Genomic DNA, 23,236 nt, shown 5'->3' with positions numbered 1-23,236 from the left:
CGTGTGTTTCAGAAGCAGTCATGTTAAAACAGTTTAATCAAATTTTTAAAAAATAGAATTCTGCTTATTCTTATGTTAGGAATCTTAATTATTAAATCAATTATTTTCTTGCATATGGTGACAAATGGCATCATACCATTGCCTCCTTGTATTTGGCAGGTTGTTGAAATAAGTGAATCCACGCACAATGGGGAACAGAAGTTAGGGCTGGAATTTTCCAACCCCCCCACAGCAGGACCCCGCCCCCCGCAGCGGATGCAGCAGCCATTCAAATGCCCACCGACTTCAGCGGAACCAGGAGATCCCGCCGATGGGAGTGGCCTGAAAATTCCGGCCTAAGTATTCTGTCCAAAACTGCGATAAGATATTTGGCTGTCATTTGGGAAGAGAAACAAGGTGCTCAGAGTTAAACGAAATTAAAAACAAAGTATTCAGTCAATAAGTAGAATTAGTGGAAATGTGATATCTATTGAAAGGAATTGTTTATGCTTCACTCTCTTAAGTCTACCAAGGGCAGATGTGTATTTTTAGCTTATGTTTTTTCCAGTTCTGAAGCTGGTCGCGATTATGCACAGATTTCAGGACATCAGTTTGAGGAAAAAGCACTTGTCAATGCTGCAAATAAGAAATGAAATTGAAATCTACGTATAAGTGAACAGGAGGAAACTCCCTTGGAGTAATAAATTTTTGATACAAATCACTAACTTCAACTAAACGCTTTACGCAGTTTAGTATCTTTCACAAGAAATGAACCATCATAAATGGAAGGGGATTCTACATTAACATTAAAAAGATGCCACCGTAAATTATAAAGATTGCCCAATAAATAGTGAATAAAAAGTAGATTCGAATGAGTACGTATATGAACCAGCCAAATGGATGTCATGTGCGCACTGAAATGGATCTAACATGCAGTTGCAGGAGTATCTATTAGAATGCATGAAATTAGGACCCAACTGGGACAGTGCAAGGTTATGGATAGGAGTCACTGCAAGAGCCATGTTTTTCCGTAATTTCTGCATCTACAGTATTCATCAGTTTCTAGAACAAGAAGCATTTAGGTAATCATTCTAGTTAATCCTGGTCTGCTTCAATTTGTCTGCGGTGCCTCCTAACAGATATTCAATGAAACTGAAATGTACCCAAAACATTTTAAGTTCAGACTGGATAAGAGTTCATTCATTTTGCTTGTACAGCAACACTGTTATAGTTCAGATGACTTTCAAATTAGCAGCATAGACGCGTTTACTTAGTTCACAGTGTTACACTGCACAAACATGTATCTCTTTCAAAATCATCCAAAATGAAAGCATTTCCTCTTCCCTCTGATCAAACATGCTTTACATTTTTCACAGCTCTATGTAAAGCTGTATTATACACAAACATAACAGCTGTGAAAAGTGATCATATTAAGTTTCATGGATTGGGACTGTGGCTTTAATGCTCTTATTCAAACATATGACTGGATCCTTTGCCTTACATTAAAAAAATAAAGCACAGTGAATGAAAACAACTTCAGCTCAATGGTGCTGCATTTGTTGCTATTTTAGAACGATAGTTGCTTGTGTAAACAGAGCTTTAGTTAAACACTCTCATGGCAATGTCCTTACAACCCCTACATCACAGCAGAACATCAACAAACATTTCTTTTAGCAAAACAACGTATTTCTGTAAGGAAGTATCAGCTATTAGGCAATGGAGTCAAATATGTTAAATACTGGAGTTTACCGTTAGGTAACATTGAGGTAGATTTTTCAGCAGAAAGCCTGAAATATTATTTCTGCTCCAGTGATATACCTTTCAAAATAAAATCAAAAGAAATGTAACGGTCCTTTTCACATTTTTGACATACAGACATTCATGGTGGGTAAAATTCAAAATGTAACATTCATAAAACAAAAGCGTGTAAGAACCTGGAGTGATTAAAAAAAAGACCCAGATTTTTGTTCCAGAATGTTCTTTGGCTTACTGCACATTGTCCATTGTACAGATAAATTACGGTCAAACTGGATCGGGTAACTTAAATTGGAAATTCATTGTTAGCGTGTTTGCGAGCAGTTTTTGGAGAAGGCATTTGACATACTTGAGGTGGTGCCAGCAGGTCTGAGGTAGTAGAAGGAGAACTGATCAACAGGAGTTGAGCTTCCTCTGAGGTAGACTTGATAAGAACGCTGACTGTTTCTGCCTGGACAAATGGCCCCAAGAAGGTAGGTGTAGTACATGTGACAGAAGAAAGGTGAGCCATTTCCATTTCCTCCCTAGAATCGTGCGAGTATCTGCCTGAATCGCCAGTTTCATGGCTTCCGTCACTGTTATGAGAATATTCTGTGTCTCCTGCAGTGTTGAACACAGCCTGCAGAGATGTAGGTGGAATGTGTATTGAGCCACCCGATTCCTCACAGGTCAGCCCAGTCAGCTGGTAAGAGGTCAGGCTTCGTACATTTCTTCTCACTGGCTGCTAGCAAAAGAATTACACCAGTTACATTTAGCAAGTACTTCAAATTCCAGCCAACTTCTTTCGTACAGTAGACAATGTAAACTGTTAAGAGGATCATTGATATAAACATTGTTATGTGTAGGTAATCTGTACAAATGGCTGTATTATAAATCTAAGTAATTGCAATAGAAAACATAATTCTTTAGAGGGGAAAGATCATAGCAATGCAGGTGGTGCAAGCTCGATAAGAGGGATACCATGAAGCATTTTTCAAACAAGTAGATGATAATTGTGTATGGCACAGAGAAGACTAACATGCTCAAATGCAGGGAGCTATTATTGAACTAAATTTTATATACACACCCCCAGCAGAGAAGGCAATGTAACAAAATGCTCAGATTTATTATACTACAATAATTAAAGGAATAAATGCTTCAACCAGTGTTTGCACTCCACATGAGCCTTCATCCACCCTATCAGCCTCACCTTGTATTCCTTTCTCTGTCATGTGTCTATCTAGCTTCCCTTTAAAAGCATCAATTTACATTTGCTTCAAGAGTTTGGTTCCAAATCTTACCTGCTTCTCTTTGTGCATCTTCACTGATTTCTTCGATGACCCAAATAATGACCATTTTTTTGCCTTTTCGTTCACATGAGTCGTGCTGCTAATAATCAGATCAGACCCACCCTGTTGGGATACAATAGAACACATTCAGATGGTTTACTTCTTGCTCAAACACCACCTATTATTACAGTGAATCGGGCATTTGAGTTATACTTTCTGTTCTAGGTTCAAGTCCCGGAAAAGATAGTCCCTCCAAGTTGCCTGCTATTAAAGTGACTAGTTTCACGCAGTTTCAGCCATGATGTCAGAGGAGCATGTAATGCGAGCTGATTGAACTTTTGCTAGCTTTTAATAATATTCCCATATTCTGATCAAAACTCTGGATATCATTTCTGCCCCGCCCCAACATTTTCATCAGTTTTATCTTGTCTAAACACAAGTACCGATACACCAAACAAATAAATAATGCAAAATACTTCCATGTTATCCTGTGTTTTTCTCATGCCATTTTCTTCTCAGGTTGGAATTTAAGAGTTGCAATTAAAAAATTTACTCTCAAGTTACTTCCCACTCCCAATTTTTAATGTGACTTTTTTCTTCCCCTTTGTCATGTCGTGTTTGTCACCTCCCCTGCTTATGTGTAATATGCCTCCCAGTCAGCTGATCGGCCCTGCTAAATGTCCACTTGCTTCTGTTCTCACAGCAAAGATTAGGGAACATTACAGGAAAGTGGGTCTGTTAATGATATGTTAATTGTATTGTCAAGGTACCAGGTGAAGAGCATTGTTTAATTAAGTACTTGGAGCACACATAAAATAGTGGATAAAGTTTCCTTTAAAGTTTTTTCATTTTGTTACAGTGCCCTATAAAGGGCTGTTAATTTTTTTCATTAGTTTATTTATTTTTAATTGGTACTCAAAAAAAGTATAAATAGGGGATAGCTGGGACACTGGGTTGTGTGGGAGGAAAGCTGTAAGACTGAACAAAGTCAATAATTTCTCTCTATAAAGGAAAGCTCTGTATCTTGGTTTTGGCTTCACAAAGCAGCTTGGACAGGGTCCTTCTAGCCTCCTCTGATTTGAAACTGGCATAAACTACAAACTAGGAAAGTTCCACAGGAGGCGGTGGCATAGTGGTATTGTCAGCGGACTAGTATTCCAGAGACCCAGGGTAATGCTCTGGGGCCCTGGGTTCAAATCCCACCACAGGAGATGGTGAAATTTGAATTCAATAAAAAAATCTGGGATTAAAAGTCTGATGATGTCATAAAAACCCATCTGGTTCACTAATGCCCTTTAGTGAAAGAAATCTGCCATCCTGGTCTGGCCTACATGTGACTTTTCTGGTTGACTCTTAACTGCCCTCTGAACAAGGGCAATGAGGAATGGGCAATAAATGCCAGCAATGCCCATGTAGAGGACTACACTACACCAACCTAAATGCCAGAGCTGGAAGATAAGGTAAGTGTAAGGAGTCCCAGGGCAGCGAAGGCCTGGGGGATTGCGAGGGAATCAATTGGGTGGGGGGGGGCTCCAGAGGTCACTAGGAGAGGGCACCTCCCCTAACCCTGCTCAAGATCTAACTTTGAACCTCAGTGGGGAAAGGCTGGAAAGAAACAATGTTCCTGCCAGCCTAAAAACTGAGGCAGGGCAGGAAACAGCCCTTAACCGGCCACTTGAATGCTGGCTTCCCATCCGAGGCCTTACCCGCCCCAACATAAAATCTGTGGCCGGGGCTGATGGGGACCCAGAGGGAATCCCGTCCCTGCAATTTAGCACTCCCTCCTCCGCCTAAAAACCTGTTGGTTGGGGAGTGTAAAATTCAGGCCAATATCTCCTATTCACAGCCCAATATTGTCAAGGAATTAGCATATTGAAGTGGATGGGAAGGGAGAAATTTGGCAAGAAGAGTTGTTAGAAGGAACCAACAAACATATTGCGCCAGGGACGGACCCTGCAATTTCCATTTTCCCTCCTATTCTCCTTCATGTATACACATTTGGGCGATTTTTAAAATGTATGACTACGGAAATAGTTACAGTTCGACGTTGAAGTTAGCAATCTATTCAACAGCTTCAGCTGATGCAGTGTGAATGGCTGTGATGCCACCAGAAATGGATCTCTCAGGGCAGAAGTTCAATATACGCGCAATGGTCTGACTTGGATGGCCGTGATCAGAGTTTAGGAGGTGAAAAATGGGAATTCCCACAATTTCAATACAATGGAACGTGCATTGGTGTTGAAAGTTTTGAAGGACTTCCTCAGTTAGATCAAAATAGCGCATTACTATAAAAGGCAAGAAGTAGGCAAAGTAGAAATAAAAGTAAATATAAAATGTATTACCTTGGTATCCAAAAAAACATTTTCAGGCATCATTGGCATTAAGGTTTCCACAGTTTCCTGTTCATTCTGACCCTTAGCAAGATGGTTGCCATTGACCAGTGGTCTTGTCACATGTGCTAACTGTACATTTCCCTGTTGCTCAGTCTTGATAGCAGATGATTTCCTGGACAAACAAAAGCTCACCATGAAAAATTAACTTGGCAATCATGTGATATCTAATAATATCTGTTGATATGTATTCAATGCTGAATATAGTGACTTTAATCCCCGATTTAACTGAAAATGGGTGAACTGAGGTAAGTACAGCTTATTACAGAAGAGGACAATTCCTAAAATAAAATACTGGTTGAAGACTGAAGGGAGTTGAGTATTTTCAGCAGGAGGCTAACATTTTGATTAACAGAATATTTTCCTTCACAATTACATTACATACATTTACAATAAGTTCTAATATAATTATTGCTCTTTTAACAATGCTATTTTGCCCTAAACAGTTGTACTTTCAAAATGATACCTTGCTTTGCTTCGGTAGAGGAGGATAAGGATGCAGATGATGATACACGTTAGGGCTATGCAAACTCCGACAATAATTCCAGTCATTGACTTTTGGTCCAGGTGGTAAAATACATCTGAATTAGCTTCAGTAAAAACAGATTGATAACAGACATTGGAACAATTAAATAAGAAGTGCCTCAAAAGGTTTTCAGTCACAGTTGTCATTGTATAACACAATTCTACTACTGATTTCAATGATAAAAATAAAATGGGATCAGACAGATGTGACAATCTATCGCATTATATTATTGAGAATGTGAACATCAGTATTGTTATTGATAAATACAAAGCAATTAAACAAACTGTTAAATCTTTATAAAAATTGCATTTTACATATGTAAATTGTAATGGTTAATAATTTACATAAAAGGCTTCTGCTGTCAGCAGCAACAATCCATGTAGCACATCTGGACAGAAATGTATTATTTTGTTTAAATTCATGGATAAAGACAATATGCAGTAGGATGTTTGTAGAAGCAAAGAACACAGGATTTATACGTTTTAGAGTATTGCCACCAGGTTTTTCTCTAGCTTTTACCAACACTATGTCCCAGTCAGTTTCCATTCAGATAATTCCAATATGTTGCTTTATTTCCCATCCCTACTGATGTGCAATCACATGATATGATAGAGCTATAAAAATCAGTTGCTCCGATAAAGACTTCTGCACAGGCAGCAAAAAATGTTACAATTGAAACTATTGCACATCTAAAAGTTCTATCTTAGTCACAATAATTAAACATAATTGTTAATTTCCAGTGGGATAATGTTAAAAGCATCTTCTGTTTTTAAACTGCCCAGTTTAGATTCTTTGTATCTCATACTAACAGCATTTCACTGACAAGTATGCCCATTGAGTCTACTTTTAAAGAGATCTTGTCAGAAAGGCCTAAGAGATTACATTAGTTACACACTTGCCTAATGGCAGCTGACTGTTTACTGACCTTTGGCATCTCCACTGCTGTGAGAGTCAGCCCACTTAGGCCCCTGGCTAAAGTATACAGTTTCCTTAGCAGGGATTGCTAGTTCCACAGCATTTGAAAAGGGCCCTTCTCCGACTTCATTCGATGCAGATATCTGAACAAGGTAGACATTTCCTGGAAGGAGGTTCTCCAGCAAGGCCATAGTAATTGTTCCTAAAATCAAAGATGGCATTAATGGATCAAGAATACAAATGCAGTGATGGCAGCATCAGTGTATTGCACAACAAGTGATCTATTAGTTCCACATCTCCTTATATCACTCTTATTTTAATTCCCGTTTGGAAAAGTATCAATTTGCACAGTTCTGCATCGGACCATCCAGACAAAGGAAACATATATAAGAAAAAGTCCTGGAGAATATAATTTGTCTCCTACTAGCTAACTCAAGAGCACTGTTGGTAGAAACCAAAGGTTTGGTTACCTGACTTGGACAGATATGGGTACACTATTATAGGGTATGAGTTTCTTCACCAAAGTCCACAACATTGATTCAGAACAGTATGGAGTCCGGCATCAAGCCCTGTTGCACTCCACTCAGCACACACCCCATCCTGCCTGAGGTCACTGTCCTAACAAGTTCTCACTTTTTCTCCTTTCAGCCAGTTCGATATCCATACCCAAGTTTTAACTTACAATAGGATAGGGGACACAAGTTCAAATTAGTAAAATGAAAATTTAGGACTAATATCAGAAATATTTTCTTCACATAAAGAATGACAAAAGATCCATTTAGAAAGGTACTATAACCCCAACAATGGGGGAAATGTAGGGCCTTACTGAATGGATGAACCAGATTGGGTCTAAGTGCCTTCGTCATCCATAATTATCGTGTGATATCTTCACTGTCCACTTGGGATGGTAATTCTCAACAAAGTGTAGGCGGTTAAGCAGGCAAGATCATCACCTCTAAAAACCATATTAGCTGTTACTAATCACACAATTCTCATACAGGCATAATAATTTCCTGATAATAAATTCCATTAATTTAAATGTTTATTTGATGATTCGATAGTTTCCAGAGTTAGATTTACATAAGGTCAAAGGAATTGTTGTGGTCTGAGTAAAGCTCACCTTCCCTGTGAAGCACTTGCCATTCTCCTGCAATCCAGGCCTTTCTGGAGGCATAAAGAATGGTGTAACGAGTGATGACTGTGTTGGTACCTTCTGGGGGCTTCCAAGAAATTAGAGCAGTTCCTTCTTCTATTAAAGTGACTTTTACACTTGAAGGTGGATTGACTGGAGCTATAGTAGGAAAACAAGTTAATGAAGGGATATTCAAAAACATCCATAATACATAATACTTCAAGAGAGCTTTCTTTAACTTATGAGAAACTCAATAGAATCCTCCAAAAAAAAATCACAGATTAGTATTTTATGCAAGAATTAGGGATTTTGGCTCTAGGGCTGGCTGTTCTTTTGAAGGTGTATAAAATAAGAACAGTATAATAAAATTACAGCTTTTATAAAATCATGCTAACCGTTCATTACTGCAATGCACTAATTATGTCACAGGACTAACAGACCTTTTCACTTCCATTCTGTTATCAAATGCAGCAAGAAACATTGAACAGTTGCTTCTACAGAACATTGATGACATTTGACATTACAATGAATTAAGTTGGAATGTTAAGGATGGAACATGGAGAACAGATTGATGAGCAGATACCAGGTTGATGAACAGTTTGATGCAACTTAAAAGATCTCCAATAGATTTCATGAGTTGTGAAGATAGGCTGGCTAAATATTTTCTTTGGATGGGGTTATATTTTGTTGGTAAATTAGCTGTTAACTTGACACAATGCTATTTTTCAGTAAATTTCCAGATAATTTATCATTGATATAGGATCTAATCTAATGCTTTATTCATTTCTCAAAACACTCCCCATTGCACTGTGTATAACCAAGAAGAGCTTAAAGCAAGGTAGCAATTTGTTTTTATGTAATGTGCCATAGACTTAGTAAAGTTTCTGGAGGACGAGGGAGTTTGACATTGTTCTTACCTTCTGGCAATGTAAGCTGATAAACCACAGGGCTCCAGGGGCTGGAGAGCTGGTCTGCATGAAGACGCACAGCGAACTCATACTTGGTGAAAGGTTGTAAGCCATGAACAAGCATGTGTGTTTCTGACCTATTTAAGTGAAAATAAAATGGAGCTATTAATATGCTAGAAGCCTGAAATACCTATTATAAGTAGTGCTTTTCTGAGCAAACTTATAAATGCCAAGCAATTTGCAACATAATTAAACTTCTTAAAATCAGCCTATAAGTGACTTTGAATTCAGTGCAAAAGTGAAGTTTTATGGAGATACTTAACATAAACTGCAGATAAATAGCTTTATCATTCATTCACCAATTCAATATGAACCAAAAGTGGGTATAATTCATTCAAGTGACTTGCAAAATCTGTTGGTGTGTGAAGATGAAATTTGATAGCTCAGTGTTTCGCATATTAAAGACAGGATTTAAGTGTTAATCTTGGAAGTTAAATTCTATCAAAAAGTAAATATAAAGCAGTCTGGAGAACTGCAATTCTATACTTAGATCAGGAAAATTTTTATCTTACGTCACTGGCACACAGAGCAAGTAACAAAGGATTAAGATAACCTATTACATAAACTATTGTACTCTACTCTGGAAGAAGCTTGGCAGGGTGATACCCTGTAAAAGCAAAATGGCCCAATCATGACTGTATCACAGGAATACGGATTGTAGTTATTTTTAATATTAAACTCGCAACCGGAAATTTCATACTAAAATGCCAGGTATTATCAGTCTAACTGTGACTGCTGTTGTATCTGCCAAATCCCACTATGCCAACCCAAACGCTCAATGACGCAGTCTGAAATTTATTGTGGCTTGTGTTAAAAGTATATTTTTTAACAATAGTCTCCTTCAAAGCACCTAGAACTTGACAATATATCATCTAATTTTCCATGCATGTCAGATTAAAATATAGCACTTCAAAGAAAAAAACAAAGTTTTTCGACCTCTTAAGCACCTTTCATAAATGGCTGGAGATGACAGTTCGATGAGTTGAAACAGCCAAATATTAATTTTTGCTTTCATGTATCCTTTTTTGTCAGTTTTAACAATGTTTGGCAATTGCTAAATAAATTTTCAAGATTGGAACTATTCATAAGGCAAAATTCTCAAGCATTTTGTACTTGTGGCACTGGCAATGCTGTAACAATACCATAGCAACATGAAAAGTCACCTAACTCCAGCACTTTGGTATGGATAGTAAAAGGCATGAGGGACAGAGAAAAGGAAAAGCTGATCTGATCCGCCAGAGAAAAGGATCACACAGCAATCACAAACTTGCTTATAACGTGGCTTGTTAGTTTGTAATAAAAATAAGCTTTGGATTGTTAAACAAAAGCTAGTTTAGCACCATATCTTAAAGAAAATCAGAAGTGAAAGTTTATGGTGCTTGTCTATAAAAGTTCTATTTAGTTAAAAGCTTCATTCACCCTGGCTGAAGCTTTCATACTTTCATAGTGTAAACAACTATCTGGTGTCATGCCAGAGGGACCCAATAACCTCTTTTAAATTGCTAGACAACAAAGGATAGCAGTATGGGGACTAGAATTTTCCTATCTGGCATTCTTGTTTACTGTGTGATTAGATTGAAGATTGATACTGAACAGCACTATCTAGAATCACCTTGGGCAGACATAGACAAATGCAAGGCATAGAAAATGAATATGATTGGCAAGGCCTAAAGGTGTTCACTGAAAAGAAATAACGTATCTTGTTGCGGTACAACATACATCGGTGTAAATCTTAAACGGCTTTCTCAAAGTTTCATCTAGACTCCGAGCATGTTGTTTATATTCAGCAGACTTCCAAACCTCTCAATTTGGGAGAAGGCTGAAGGAGAGATCTAAATTAAATACAATACTTTAATTTTAAACATTGAGACAATCTCCAAAAGCAATAGAATTTAAGTCAGTCACGTCATCAGAGCTCAAATGTAGCTGTGCAAGAACACAGTAACACCCTGCTACAAAAGTAATACTGTAGGTGCTGGAAACCTGAAATAAAACAGAAAATGGTAGAAATACTCATCAGGTCAGGCAGCAACTGTGGAGAAAAAAGAGAAAAGGAGTTAACGTTTTAGATCAATTACCTTTCATCAGAACTGAGTTCTGAAGAAAATTCATCGGATCATTGATCTGAATCATTAACTGTTTCTCTGCTCCCCAGAAGCTGCCAGATCTGCCGAGAATTTGCAGCAGAATTTTGTTTTTGGTGACGCACACCACTATACTTGGGAAGTTTATGCAATTCTACTGTACAATTAATAACCCCAAACCATAAACTGTTACAAAAACAACTGAATCACCTTGCAATATAGATTTGCAAATTAACTTACGTTTGAAGGTACATGACAAGGGAAGCATTCTGCAGCCCCACAGGATTACAGCGGACAGTATAGTTGATCATTGCTGCAGCAGTAAAGGCTGGCTTCCCCCATTGTAAGGAGATGGAAGATGAGCTGTTGGCTTTTGCATACAAGTGATGAGGTGGAGGTGGAGGAGGCACCATGCGATCCCGAACAGCTATCAAATAAGAAAATAGCTTAATTTATCTACTTGGGGCTTTAAAAACATATTTAATACTTGCAGTTTTTCATTAAATCAGAAACGTGGTTCAAATTTTCATTTGAAGCCTCACACCAGGAAAAATGTGTGGGTTTTCCACAAGTATTTATCAACTTGAAAAAAGGAATAACTGTTTCTATGGAGAACAGCTGCAAGCAAATTCTGTACTCAGGGGACAAGATGCTATCAGCCCCCTCAGAAATGGCCAACAGATTCATCAAGAAAGGTCTTTAAAATATGTGTGTTGGTTAGCTGAATGGGAACCACATATGCACCTTGGTCAAAATATCCATCACAGTTATCCAAACATATTGAACGATAAGAGCATATTATCAAGCTCTGTAGCAAAACCAATGCATTTAAAGGAAACTTTAGGGTGATTAAAAAGATGGAACATATTTAGTAAAATACTGAAGATTTTGCCAGCCTACTAAACAGTAAAAGCATTCTTTAAATTGAAAGTCGTGCAAAGGGCAGATACAGAAATGGTTTAAACTCTGACAAAAATAGTCTCCAATTTACTGAATCACTGGGTACTACTCAGTTGCTGACAATTTGGATTTGGAGTTTTGCGACAAGTTACACTTCTCAACAGCTTAAGAATTAGAATTCAAACCAATTTTCTTCCACAAAATGTTATTTTCTGCAGTTTTTGTTTTCTGCTTAGCCAAAATTAAAATATTATTTATAAAACACAAAACAGGTTCATATAAATCAGAAATGATTCACCAGAAGTGCTGGTGATTCTGAAATAACTAACAGCCAGTTAGTCATGGCTGTTAGGGTGTCTTTGTTTACAAATAGCATTAGTGACAAGAAATCTCATTTAATGTTTAGCTATCTGAATTAATGATTTGGGGAAGAGGATAGTAGCATTCTGGCAACGCTGCCTTAAATTATAGAGCATTCCAAGTTTAAAGGTTACTGGATTTTTCTGGAGATAATTTGTTCAATGTTTGATACTCTGCACAATTCTAAATGTAGAATTAAAAACAAATCACTTACAGACACAACCTGGGGTGCTTACAGTTTGGTCTGCCTGGTAGCCTTCCCCCATATAATTGTACGCCAGCAAACGCATATGATACTTCCTTCGAGGATCTAAAGTTTGAAAAGCACAGTTGCTTTATTAAAGACTTCTGTACACTCCCATTTTGGGTCACCAAGTATTTGTATTGTCAAGCATCTGCTTGCTTAGACGCTCTGTCCTGTTGTCATAGATTAGAAGAATATCTGCTGTTCAGCATCATTTAGCCTGCAGAATAATTTTTAGTAATTCATATACATGTTTAATCTGGAAAGTATAAAAGCCATAAGCTAAAAAAGTATAACTTCTGTGGGGAAAAAAAAGCGATTTCAGATGTCATGGCATTTCATAGATAATCTAAACATGGTCTATAACAGGGAAAAAACATCAAAAACATAAGGAAAGTTACAAAAACTCAATGGTCCTGAAGTTCAGTGTCCTTCCATATTTAACATGTGCTATTTTCTGCTTTTTGAGAGTCAAACTTTCCTCTGCTCTCAACTATATCTCACACTGAAAGTATCATAGAATATATCATACGGAGTATATCACAGAGCTTCAGTATGCAGATGATGTTTGTGTGCACGCTCACCGACAAATTGAGCTCCAGGTCACTGTTGACTCCTTTGCCAAAGCATACAAGAAAACGGGCCTTTCACTAAACACCCGGAAAACTAAGGTCCTTAAAATCTGATGACAAGAAAGGCGGCCCAATAGCAGCATCCTCTCCCAAGCTAACTTGCCCAGCATTGAGGCGCTAATTATTCAAAACCTGCTCCACTAGGCAGGACATGTTATTCGTACACCAGACACCCAAGCAACTGCTCTACTCAGAACTCTGTTGCAGCAAAAGAATCCCAGGAGGACAGCGGAAACGATTTAGGGTTGTCCTCAAAGCATCCCTGAAGAGGTCAAACATCCCTGCCAACTCATGGGAGACCCTGGCTTGTAATAACCAAAATGGAGTAGGTTCATTTGGCATGGCACTGAACATCGAGGGGCTTTGTTGGGATCAGTTCAACTGCCTATTTTTCTCAAATTCATTCATATTCACTGCACTATTTATTAGGCACATCAGTTGCAATTCGCTTTCAACAAACATAATATTGAGACCCAGTGGTGCATCCTGAATAAGCATTTGAATCCATATGTGCCCCACTGAGTGTGCCTGACTTAAGAAGAAAATGGGCTAAAATTGGTTTGGGGGTGGGGTGGGCAGAAAAGAGAGAAAATCTTAATTTGTTGTCAAGCCAATTGGGATTTATAAACTATTTTAAGCTTTAAGTTTTATAGGACAGCTGTATTTAAAAAATCCATAACACTTGCTAATTAAATAAATTTGAATTCTGGTGAAAAGTCCATCTAAATACTTCAATACTTAAAAAAAAAAAAATTCATGCAAAAGCAGAGTGTACATACAACATAGCTATTTGCACATAAGAAGTATTCTAATCACAAGTCCTGTTGCCATTTTAAGCTGGCAGGTATGAATGAGCGTTCAAATCAGCACTAGTGTCTCCTCTATCACTGCTGGTTTAGCATGAGAGAATTTATAGCAGTAAAGGTGTAATTTTGAGTTCCAGTCTGTTAATTCCAAGAAAAACGTTATTAGGCATTGCTGCAAATAACTTTTTTCAAACATAATATACTTTCAAGGAGTCTCCTGAATTATGAAGAAAACTAGCTTGAATATTCATGCAAAAAAAGTCAAACTCTGCCGTTAGCAACAAACAATCACATTAAATAAACTAGGAAATTATCTTTAGCATCTGCGTACTTGACCATTTTTCTCACTATCAAACTAAAACATTGTTCTTAAAAGTATGAAATAAATAAAAAATAAAAGTATGGGTAACTAGCTCATGGATCTGTCTACAAAACAACTTATCTACAAGGGACCCCTGCTACTTGTTGAATGCCAGAAGATGGCCCCACTAACCATTTATCATACTGTCAAATGGCTTAAAAATGTCTGCTGGCCTCCTGAGTGGTCATCCAGAACCGGTCACTGTTCCATTAAATGGAGACAAGTGAAGGTCTAATGTCAACACAGAATTGCCCTTCCTCAGAGAGAGATACTGCTCACAGCAATAGTTTACACAATGCATCTTAACACATGAGGCCTCTCTTTGTAAATGCAACCAATCCATCATTCCACAGCTCCATAAAGTTTAAGATTTTCTTATCCACGATTGCAAAGCACTGGTATTTATCATTCTGATGACCTTTACACGCTATAGTGGGGGTATTTGTAGAAACTGAAGCCTACACAACATCCACTTTGAATACAAATTTCTTTAGAAAATACAAAATGGGTAAGGAATCAGTTTATTAACAAGCTGTAACTGAAATACAGCGAGCACTCATCAAGCAGAGCTATCTGAAACAAAAAAGAAACACATGGTCCCCTCAAAGAAACTTCAAGGCTGCTTAATGAATTCAAATTTATTTAATTAGCAAGTGTTATGGATTTTTTAAATACAGCTATCCTATAAAACTTAAAGCTTAAAATAGTTTATAAATCCCAATTGGCTTGACAACAAATTAAGATTTTCTCTCTTTTCTGCCCACCCCACCCCCAAACCAATTTTATCTCATTTTCTTCTCAAGTCAGGCACACTCGGTGGGGCACAGGTCCATCAGTGTCAGCAGCCTTCTGGCACCTCAGCAAAGTGAGACTCGAGGATAAATGTCAATAGGGTACTTGATCATGAGAATATCCATGCCGGAGCACTTTCCAGCAGAGGTCACTAGATAGCAATCAGGAGCACGAACCTAGCTGATATTTCTCCTCCTTAGCCAGAGGCACTGAGGATAATTGTAGCACCCCCAGTACCACGCTTACTAAGATAAGCTAACCAGAGCACAGTCCATATGGTCAGTAACACCACGAGCCACTGGATGAGAAAGCTGTGTTCTAAATTTCTTTACGTATCTATTAATTATACTGAACAACTTATCACCGTCATAATGAATGGCAGGATTAATTGGTTAACAGTACAAAGTTAATGCTGAAACTTTTCAGATTATCATAACTTCTTTTCTCTGCAAAGGTCTTCAATTATAATTTTTAAAAAGTTAACAGGTTGGTGATTATTCAGGCAATTCCACAGGGTGAGAGGGTGCAGATTCATTCCTGGCATTCAGTCCTAATCTAGCCAATCTAGTCAAGGGAAAGAAAACTGGAGGAGGAATCATTAGGCTGCTGATTCACAATGTCTGGAAGCAGACAACCCTTTCGATATATCGGCTTAAAAGGACATAATGGGGAAAATGTTGGGAAAACTGGAGGGTACATGTCTGTGTAAATTCTCTTCACTGAAAAGATTAAATAATTATATTGACAAATTACACATTCTACAATGCAAAGCACTACTTAGCTTTTAGGTAAAATAATGTTTTAATTAAAGATAATTATTGGCATGTGAAGTGGATGAGAAGTACATTGTAACATTTTTAAATTGTCATTGAAACAAATGAACAACAAATATAAAATTGCCAAACCAGCAATATATTGCTGTGCGAAAGTGCAACAATCAGTACAGTAGCTAACAGAATAGCAGAAGTGTTCTCACATCAGTTTTGATACAAGTCATCAAAAATATAAGTTTTTCCTTTTAAGGTTTTCTGAGCACAATAAAAAATGGCAATAGTGAAACACCCAATAAAAATCAGCTGAAGTAAATAAGTGTGTGAAAATGGCTGATTTTTTCCTCTAACTTGGATATGCAGAGCTCCCATTACACAGCAATACGTCTGCGGCTGTTAATGGATCATCTAAAACAAAAGTGCAGCTTTTGCTGTTTTAATGGTTTCTGGTAACCAGATAACCTACAGGAGGGCTTAGATGCAGAACACTTGTAGTGCGTTCAAATAATCCCCATAAAACCTGAGAGCCATCACTTATCAGGCGATCTACTAGAGACCATTATTTATTATACACCATCTTTGTTAAAAGTTCAAACAGTGGTAACAGTGGAAATCTTTACTTAAGACGGTGTGTTATCTTAAAGGTAAATGACTATGGAGTTAATGCTGCACTATTATTGTCTCCACCATTACGGAGATGACCTTTCTGTTAAATCCTGCTGGAGATGATCCTCTGTCCTCATATAGAAAATAAAAACAGAAGAGTCATACGGACTCGAAACGTTAACTCTAATTCTCTCTCCGCAGAAGCTGTCAGACCTGCTGAGTTTTTCCAGCATTTTCTGTTTTTATTTCAGATTTCCAGTATCCGCAGTATTTTACTTTTATCTTTGTCCCCTTGTTGCTTTTACTTCAAAACCGCACACTATAACTTTAAAGGAACAAAAAACAGTTCCGAATGATCCAACATACAGTTACACATAAGAAACATTGTAAGTAGCCAGTGGAACCTGCACTACATTTCTAAACTAAAGGCACATTAAAAATAAACCAAGTGACATAGGAATATACAGACAAGGTATGATTTATTTTGCAGGAGAACATAAAGTCACAGATCACTTTTAACGATCATTTAATTAACCATTAATAATTTTCAGTTCAAACTGGAGTCATCTATTGAAATGACTTGTGCGGTGGTAACACTGAGATATTGATGTTCTTGGGACTCTGTGCTTGGTGCAATACTGAATTTGTTTCTCTGGGTCAAAGATTCTTGTGTAAAGAAAACTGAGCTATGGGGAAAGGAAAAGGCAGTTAGCTGTGAAAAGCACAGCTCAAATATGAATGGAACAGGAGGTCAGGGAAAAAAAATAAAGACACACCAAGACAAGACAGTAGTAAAAATGAGATACAGGAGTTTTGAGGATCACAGGATGGAAACAGTAAGAAGTAGAACTTAATGCAATCAGTGCAGTTATAAAAGGAGAAAGGAGAAATAGTGGGCGGGCAGCTGCAATGCCTTCAAGTGAAAGATGCAGTGCAGAGGCTTATAACTTATGTTAAACTAGTTTTCTTTTATTCATTCATGGGATGTGGGCTTCGCTGGTTGGGCAAGCATTTATTGCCCATCCCTAGTTGCCCTTGAGAAGGTGGCGAACCTTGAACCGCTGCATTCCATGTGGTGTAGGTACACCCACAGTGCTGTCAGGGAGGGAGTTCCAGGATTTTGACCCAGCGACAGTGAAGGAACGGTAATATAGTTCCAAGTCAGGATGGCGTGTGGCTTGGAGGGGAACTTCCAGGCGGTGGTGTTCCCATCTATCTGCTGCCCTTGTCCCTCTAGATGGTAGTGGTCGTGAGTTTGGAAGATGCTGCCGAAGGAGACTTGGTGAATTCCTGCAATGCATCTTGTAGATGGTACACACTGCTGCTACTGTGCATTGGACGTGGAGGGAGTGAATGTTTGTGAACATGGTGCCAATCAAGCGGGCTGCTTTGTCCTGCATGGTGTCAAGCTTCTTGAGTGTTGTGGGAGCTGCACTCATCCAGGCAAGTGGGGAGTATTCCATCACATTCCTAACTTGTGCCTTGTAGATGGTGGACAGGCTTTGGGGGACCAGGAGGTGAGTTACTCAACGCAGGATTCCTAGCCTCTGACCGGCTCTTGTAGCCACAGTATTTATATGGCTGGTCCAGTTTAGTTTCTGGTCAATGGTAACCCCCAAGATGTTGATAGTGGGGGATTCAGTGATGATAATGTCACTGAACGTCAAGGAGGCATGGTTAGATTCCCTCTTGGTGGAGATGGTCATTGCATGGCACATGTGTGGTGCAAATGTTACTTGCCACTTGTCAGCCCAAGCCTGAATATTGTCCAGGTCTTGCTGCATTTGGACATGGACTGATCACTATCTGAGGAGTTGCGAATGTCACTGAACAATGTGCAATCATCAGCGAACATCCCCACTTCTGACCTTATGATGGAAGGAAGATCATTGATGAAGCAACTGAAGATGGTTGGGCTGCAGACACTACCCTGAGGAACTCCTGCAGTAATGTCCTGGAGCTGAGATGACTGACCTCCAACAACTACAGCCTTTGTGCTAGGTATGACTCTAACCAGTGGAGAGTTCTCCCCGATTCCCATTGACTCCAATTTTGCTGGGGCTCCTTGATGCCACACTTGGTCAAATGCTACCTTGATGTCAAGGGCAGTCACTCTCACCTTACCTCAGAAGTTCAGATCTTTTGTCCATGTTTGAACCAAGGCTGTAATTGAGGTCAGGAGCTGAGGGGACCTGGTGGAACCCAAACTGGGTGTCAGGTGAGGTTATTGCTAAGCAAGTGCCACTTGATAGCACTGTTGATGACCACTTCCATTACTTTACTGATAATCGAGTGTAGACTGTTGGGGCAGTAATTGGCCGGGTTGGATTTGTCCCGCTTTTTGTGTGCAGGTCATACCCAGGCAACAACACATAGAGCTCAGGAACATGTATTTTCCCCCTCAGTTTTGTCTTGCAAACAGCAACCATTGCACATCCTTGCAGTAACTGATGAAATCAGTCACCTCAGCACAGAGCAGCATCAACCCCAACATCATCTTGATCTATTTTGCACCATCCCTCCTGCACCAATAGGAAAGTAAATCCATATTCTAGCAAGAAGCCAAGAAAATTAAAGAAGAAACAAAGTAACTTTATCATTTCAGCCAGCCAGCTGGTACAATTTGCTATCAGGTCCACAAAGAGTTATTTTGTCAGATTAAAAAAAAAGAGACTGGCTAAAAAGAGTGAAGGTCCACAAGCTGTCCTTCGCTTCAATGAGGGAGTACCATACACAGTTTACACCTAAGCCAGGGCTTCCCACACCGTGGGCCGTGATATCCAGTCAGTTTGAGACACAAAATTTTGGCTGCCCTGGAGCTCCGGCCGAGTGTTAACAGCTATGAGGCCCCTTTAAATCCGTGTGTTTTTTTAATGGTGGGACTGGCCTAACCGATCCTCGAGGCCTGATTTCTGCTCCAAAAAAAAGGTCAGTGAAAAGGTAGGTGCTATCTATTTAAAAGCCCTGCAGTTTAAACAGCTCTTCGCCACCCCCCACCCCCCCTCCCACCCACACTGCTCTCACAGTTGTGCCCCCCCCCCCACCCCCCCACCCCATCTGGCTCACACTCTGGGATCACAGCAATTTTCAAGCCTGAAAATAGGGTCACAGTGGGAAAAAGTTTGGGAAGCACAAACCTAAGCTATTGATTAAAAGAAACAAGTCAATTCCTGAGCCAGCTGGTGTGCGGCAACAAATCTCTGCACAGCTCAGCATCTCGCTATTAGTGTGTAAAAAACCCAGAATAAAGCCATCACTGAAGATCCCACTGATCTTTCCAACAGCTGAAGTTACAGAACTTTCCTGCCATCAAGTACCAACAGTATCATCCCAGATTAGAGCAAGACTCTCACAAACATAGAACTGCACATTCAGTGTGTTGCGCACAACCATCTCACAGTAGATCTCACTAATTGAGAATTTTATGTATATAATGAAAACAAAAAGTATTTTTACTAAATCCAGCAGCAAACTTAGGATCTTGGTTTACAATTAAACTTTTATTACCATAATACTGCTTACCGAATTCCAAATTAAAACGTTTCTTCCCACTTGTTCAGATTTTAGACTCAGTTAAAGGGACAGACAACTCATTTGGAAAGAAGTATTGAAGTTTAAATAAAATAACTAAATATGTGGATTCTGAGAACCGAGAACGAACATCAAGACTACAGAGAGTGATCTGACATTGGAGATAATGTGTTCTAGAGTTGCAGAATGAAGTTGCTTGCTTCCTCACTCCTGAGACTTCAACAGTCTGTTAAATCTCTCAAACTAATGAGACACAGTCTCAAAGGATTTTTAAGAGTCTTTAATATTTTAAAGCATGTCGCAGTTCATTAAGCACAATCTTCTGCATGAATTCAGTCACTCGGATGCAATCTAGAGCATCAGTACAGCAGAGGCAAAATTTAATTGCTTGTCCATTCTGTAAGTGAAGCCCCAAGGACCGCTAACATTTCAAGCCAACTTAAACAGATCACACAAGGTCAGATTACTAACTATTGTACTTTAGTTCTTTATAAAAGAAATCTAGACCCAAAATCACGAATGTTGCTTTTAATGCAAACTAGGATGGAAATATTAAATATTCATATGAACATCACTGTGCCTAGGCCCTGCCAGCTCCACACCAGAGGTAACAACTACAATTTTCCTTTTTCCTGTGCCTTTGATATTTTTTCTTCCAAGTGTTTATATAACTTCCTCTCTAAACATGCAAATCATGTTGGTTTCAATAACCACTTGTGATAATGCATTCAAAGCTTTAATAGTGCATTATATGATTTTTTTTTAAAGTGTTCCTCTCCATGCTTCAAGCGCTAGTCCTAAATATGTGCCCTCTTGCTATTAATTATTGGTCAGCAGTAATAATCATGCACCATCTTACCTTCTCAAACTCATTCACATTCCATCTTTCCCATGGCATCAACATCCTCTCTCTAATGGGACACCCCAAACTGCACACCAGTATTCAGCAGAGTTTAAATAATGGTCCTGCAAAAATTCACCACCCTCTCCTAGCTTTTGTATTTACTGCCCCTATGCGTAAAGCCACTTGTCCTATTTATGGCTTTTTCTACTTGAAATCCTGCTTTTGAAGATTGGTGCATCTGTGCCCCTACAACTCTCAATTCTTCAGCTTTATAAGATTTATTTCACTATCTTTCCCATTGTCCTTTTTTCACAAAATATACCACTTCAATCTTAATGAGAGGGGCACGATTTTATATGAGAGAGAAAAATATCTATCCCATTGCTTTAAAAGAAACAAAACCTTGTGTAAAAATTAACCCATTATCCATTTGTTGTCAAGTAGAAAAAGTTGGAATTTATTGAAAATAATCAAGTCAATAGACGGCAAAAATCAACTTTGCAAGTCTCCATGTGGTTCTTTTATAATTCCCAATTGGATACAGGGAAATAATCAACAAGCCCGAACTGTGACACAATGCATTTACCCAGTAGCTTCTAGCATTATACTTCAGCGCCTTGGTGCATACCCAACAATCAGGATAAGATCTGCCCAGGCCTATTTTTGGGATTGCCAGTTGTTATGCTGTACCCAAATGGGAATTAAAGAAACACACAAAGACATGCAAAGCTCAGTGCTTCATGTCCACTTTTGGGTTACTTCTCCCCCATTTTCACATCTAAACTAGCCCCACACCCCAGGCAACCACTCCAATACTCCCTCTTATTTAGAGAAGTGCCTTGGTCGCTGCTCTTAACACCATCCCAGGTTTAGATGAGAAGTTTATACTGGTCCCCCATTAAGTCAATGGATAAAGCTGCTGGGTAAATGGGTCATGCAGGAATCTTCGCCTGTGTAGAATGAGTTGATCTCAGCTGGATAAGATGGAAATGCTACACTGCACTGCAGTTTCCATAGGGCAAAAAAAAACTTGCATTTCTAAAGCACTGTCAGGAATAATCCAAGGCTGAATCACAGGATTTGCTGCATGATTGCAATTTATAGTTTAAAAAAATCTTCCTTAGAACGTTAGATTTTTGAAAAAGATTAAAATTTTCACATGGTATACTTTTTTTTCAACTGCACTATCAGCAAGGCTTCTATGAAATGCCTACTGGTGTGAAAACATGGTATATAATTGCTGGTGTGGTCATTTATGATCTTTTCAATGGCCTAAGGCAACATTTTGCTGCACTATCTTCAATACTCCACAGTGACACAGCGCATGGTTTGTGGCACCAGTCTGCCAGATTAGAAGGCTACAGCCACACTTTTAAAAAAATGTTATTTGGAAAAATTCAGTTTTAAGCTCTCCCACAGGTCCAGTAGGTAAAGATATCACCAAATATTATCTCAAGCAACAGAGACCCAAAAGCTTCATGTTTGATTGTGCTCAGCTCCTGATTTCAGCCACGGTACAAGTTGCAATGCTACAATTGTGCCAAGCGCCCCTCAGTTAGGTGAGCGCAGTTGGGAGGGGCTGGGGGAGGAGTGCATAAATTAGTCAGAGCTCCCATTATTGATCACCATCCAACGACTTGTGTCTAATAGTTCAGGTTTTTTAGTGTTGGATAGGAACAGGATTGACCTCCACGGCCTGTCATACCTCACTATTCATGCTACCAAATGGAAGGATGGTTAATTTTGGGTGGCAAAGCCTTGCTGGCACCCATAGAGCTGGATCTCAGCAAGGCTCTGGCTTGGAGAGACAGGGCAGAAACTGGGAGAGAGAAATGGTGCTATAGCAGTGAGCATAGATGTTTTTCACACGCAGTGACCCATGCAGTTTAAACATACTTCTAGCTATACCAAGATGTGCCCAAGCCATCAGTTGTGATTTTTTGGTCTTCCCTTTTAACCCATTGGTTTCCCCAGAAGTAGTTGTACTGCACCCACACAAGAAACAATTAGCAGGGGCAGTTCTCCAGTACCTCGTCCAAGGGCTTATCATGCAGCATATACCTCAACAGGGAATACTGTTGGGATCCATCACAGTAAAGCCCCATCGTCCGATATCCACATACATTTTTCAGCAGTGGTCAATCAGAAGCAGGAACTCTGATTGACTTTCCCTAACTCTCAGACACTGAAGTCAGCTGGTCTGTTCATCATGAAAGAACTGGAATGGTGTGAACAAGAGTCTCAAGTTGTTATACAAATAAAAACAGCGTACTTCAACTTTTCACTTTTGGTATCAGCAAAGTATCACACTGCACAGTCTTGAGGATTGGTAACCTTAATTGTTCATTTAAAAAGTTACACCAGCATGTCAGC

The 23,236-nt window shown here is 39.0% G+C and overlaps 1 protein-coding gene across 1 annotated transcript in view; it reads right to left on the bottom strand.

Annotated features, from left to right (window-relative positions):
- Window positions 1-1,978: 1,978 nt before the first annotated feature.
- The window catches only part of prtga (protogenin homolog a (Gallus gallus)), a 112,199-nt gene continuing 90,941 nt past the window's right edge, over window positions 1,979-23,236 (bottom strand). Inside the window, exons 12-20 of the mRNA XM_078529910.1 lie at window positions 12,492-12,587; window positions 11,258-11,444; window positions 8,883-9,010; window positions 7,954-8,124; window positions 6,844-7,035; window positions 5,859-5,982; window positions 5,345-5,507; window positions 3,015-3,125; window positions 1,979-2,458 (exon numbers count right to left, since the gene is read on the bottom strand). Of these exons, the coding sequence (XP_078386036.1) occupies window positions 2,021-2,458; window positions 3,015-3,125; window positions 5,345-5,507; window positions 5,859-5,982; window positions 6,844-7,035; window positions 7,954-8,124; window positions 8,883-9,010; window positions 11,258-11,444; window positions 12,492-12,587 (1,610 nt within the window). The 3' untranslated portion in view covers window positions 1,979-2,020. The remainder of the gene's footprint in view (window positions 2,459-3,014; window positions 3,126-5,344; window positions 5,508-5,858; window positions 5,983-6,843; window positions 7,036-7,953; window positions 8,125-8,882; window positions 9,011-11,257; window positions 11,445-12,491; window positions 12,588-23,236) is intronic.

Source organism: Cetorhinus maximus, chromosome 26 (genome assembly GCF_964194155.1).
Source record: "Cetorhinus maximus chromosome 26, sCetMax3.hap1.1, whole genome shotgun sequence".
Classification (NCBI taxonomy): Eukaryota; Metazoa; Chordata; class Chondrichthyes; order Lamniformes; family Cetorhinidae; genus Cetorhinus; species Cetorhinus maximus.
This window is presented reverse-complemented; position numbering and strand designations above follow the sequence as displayed.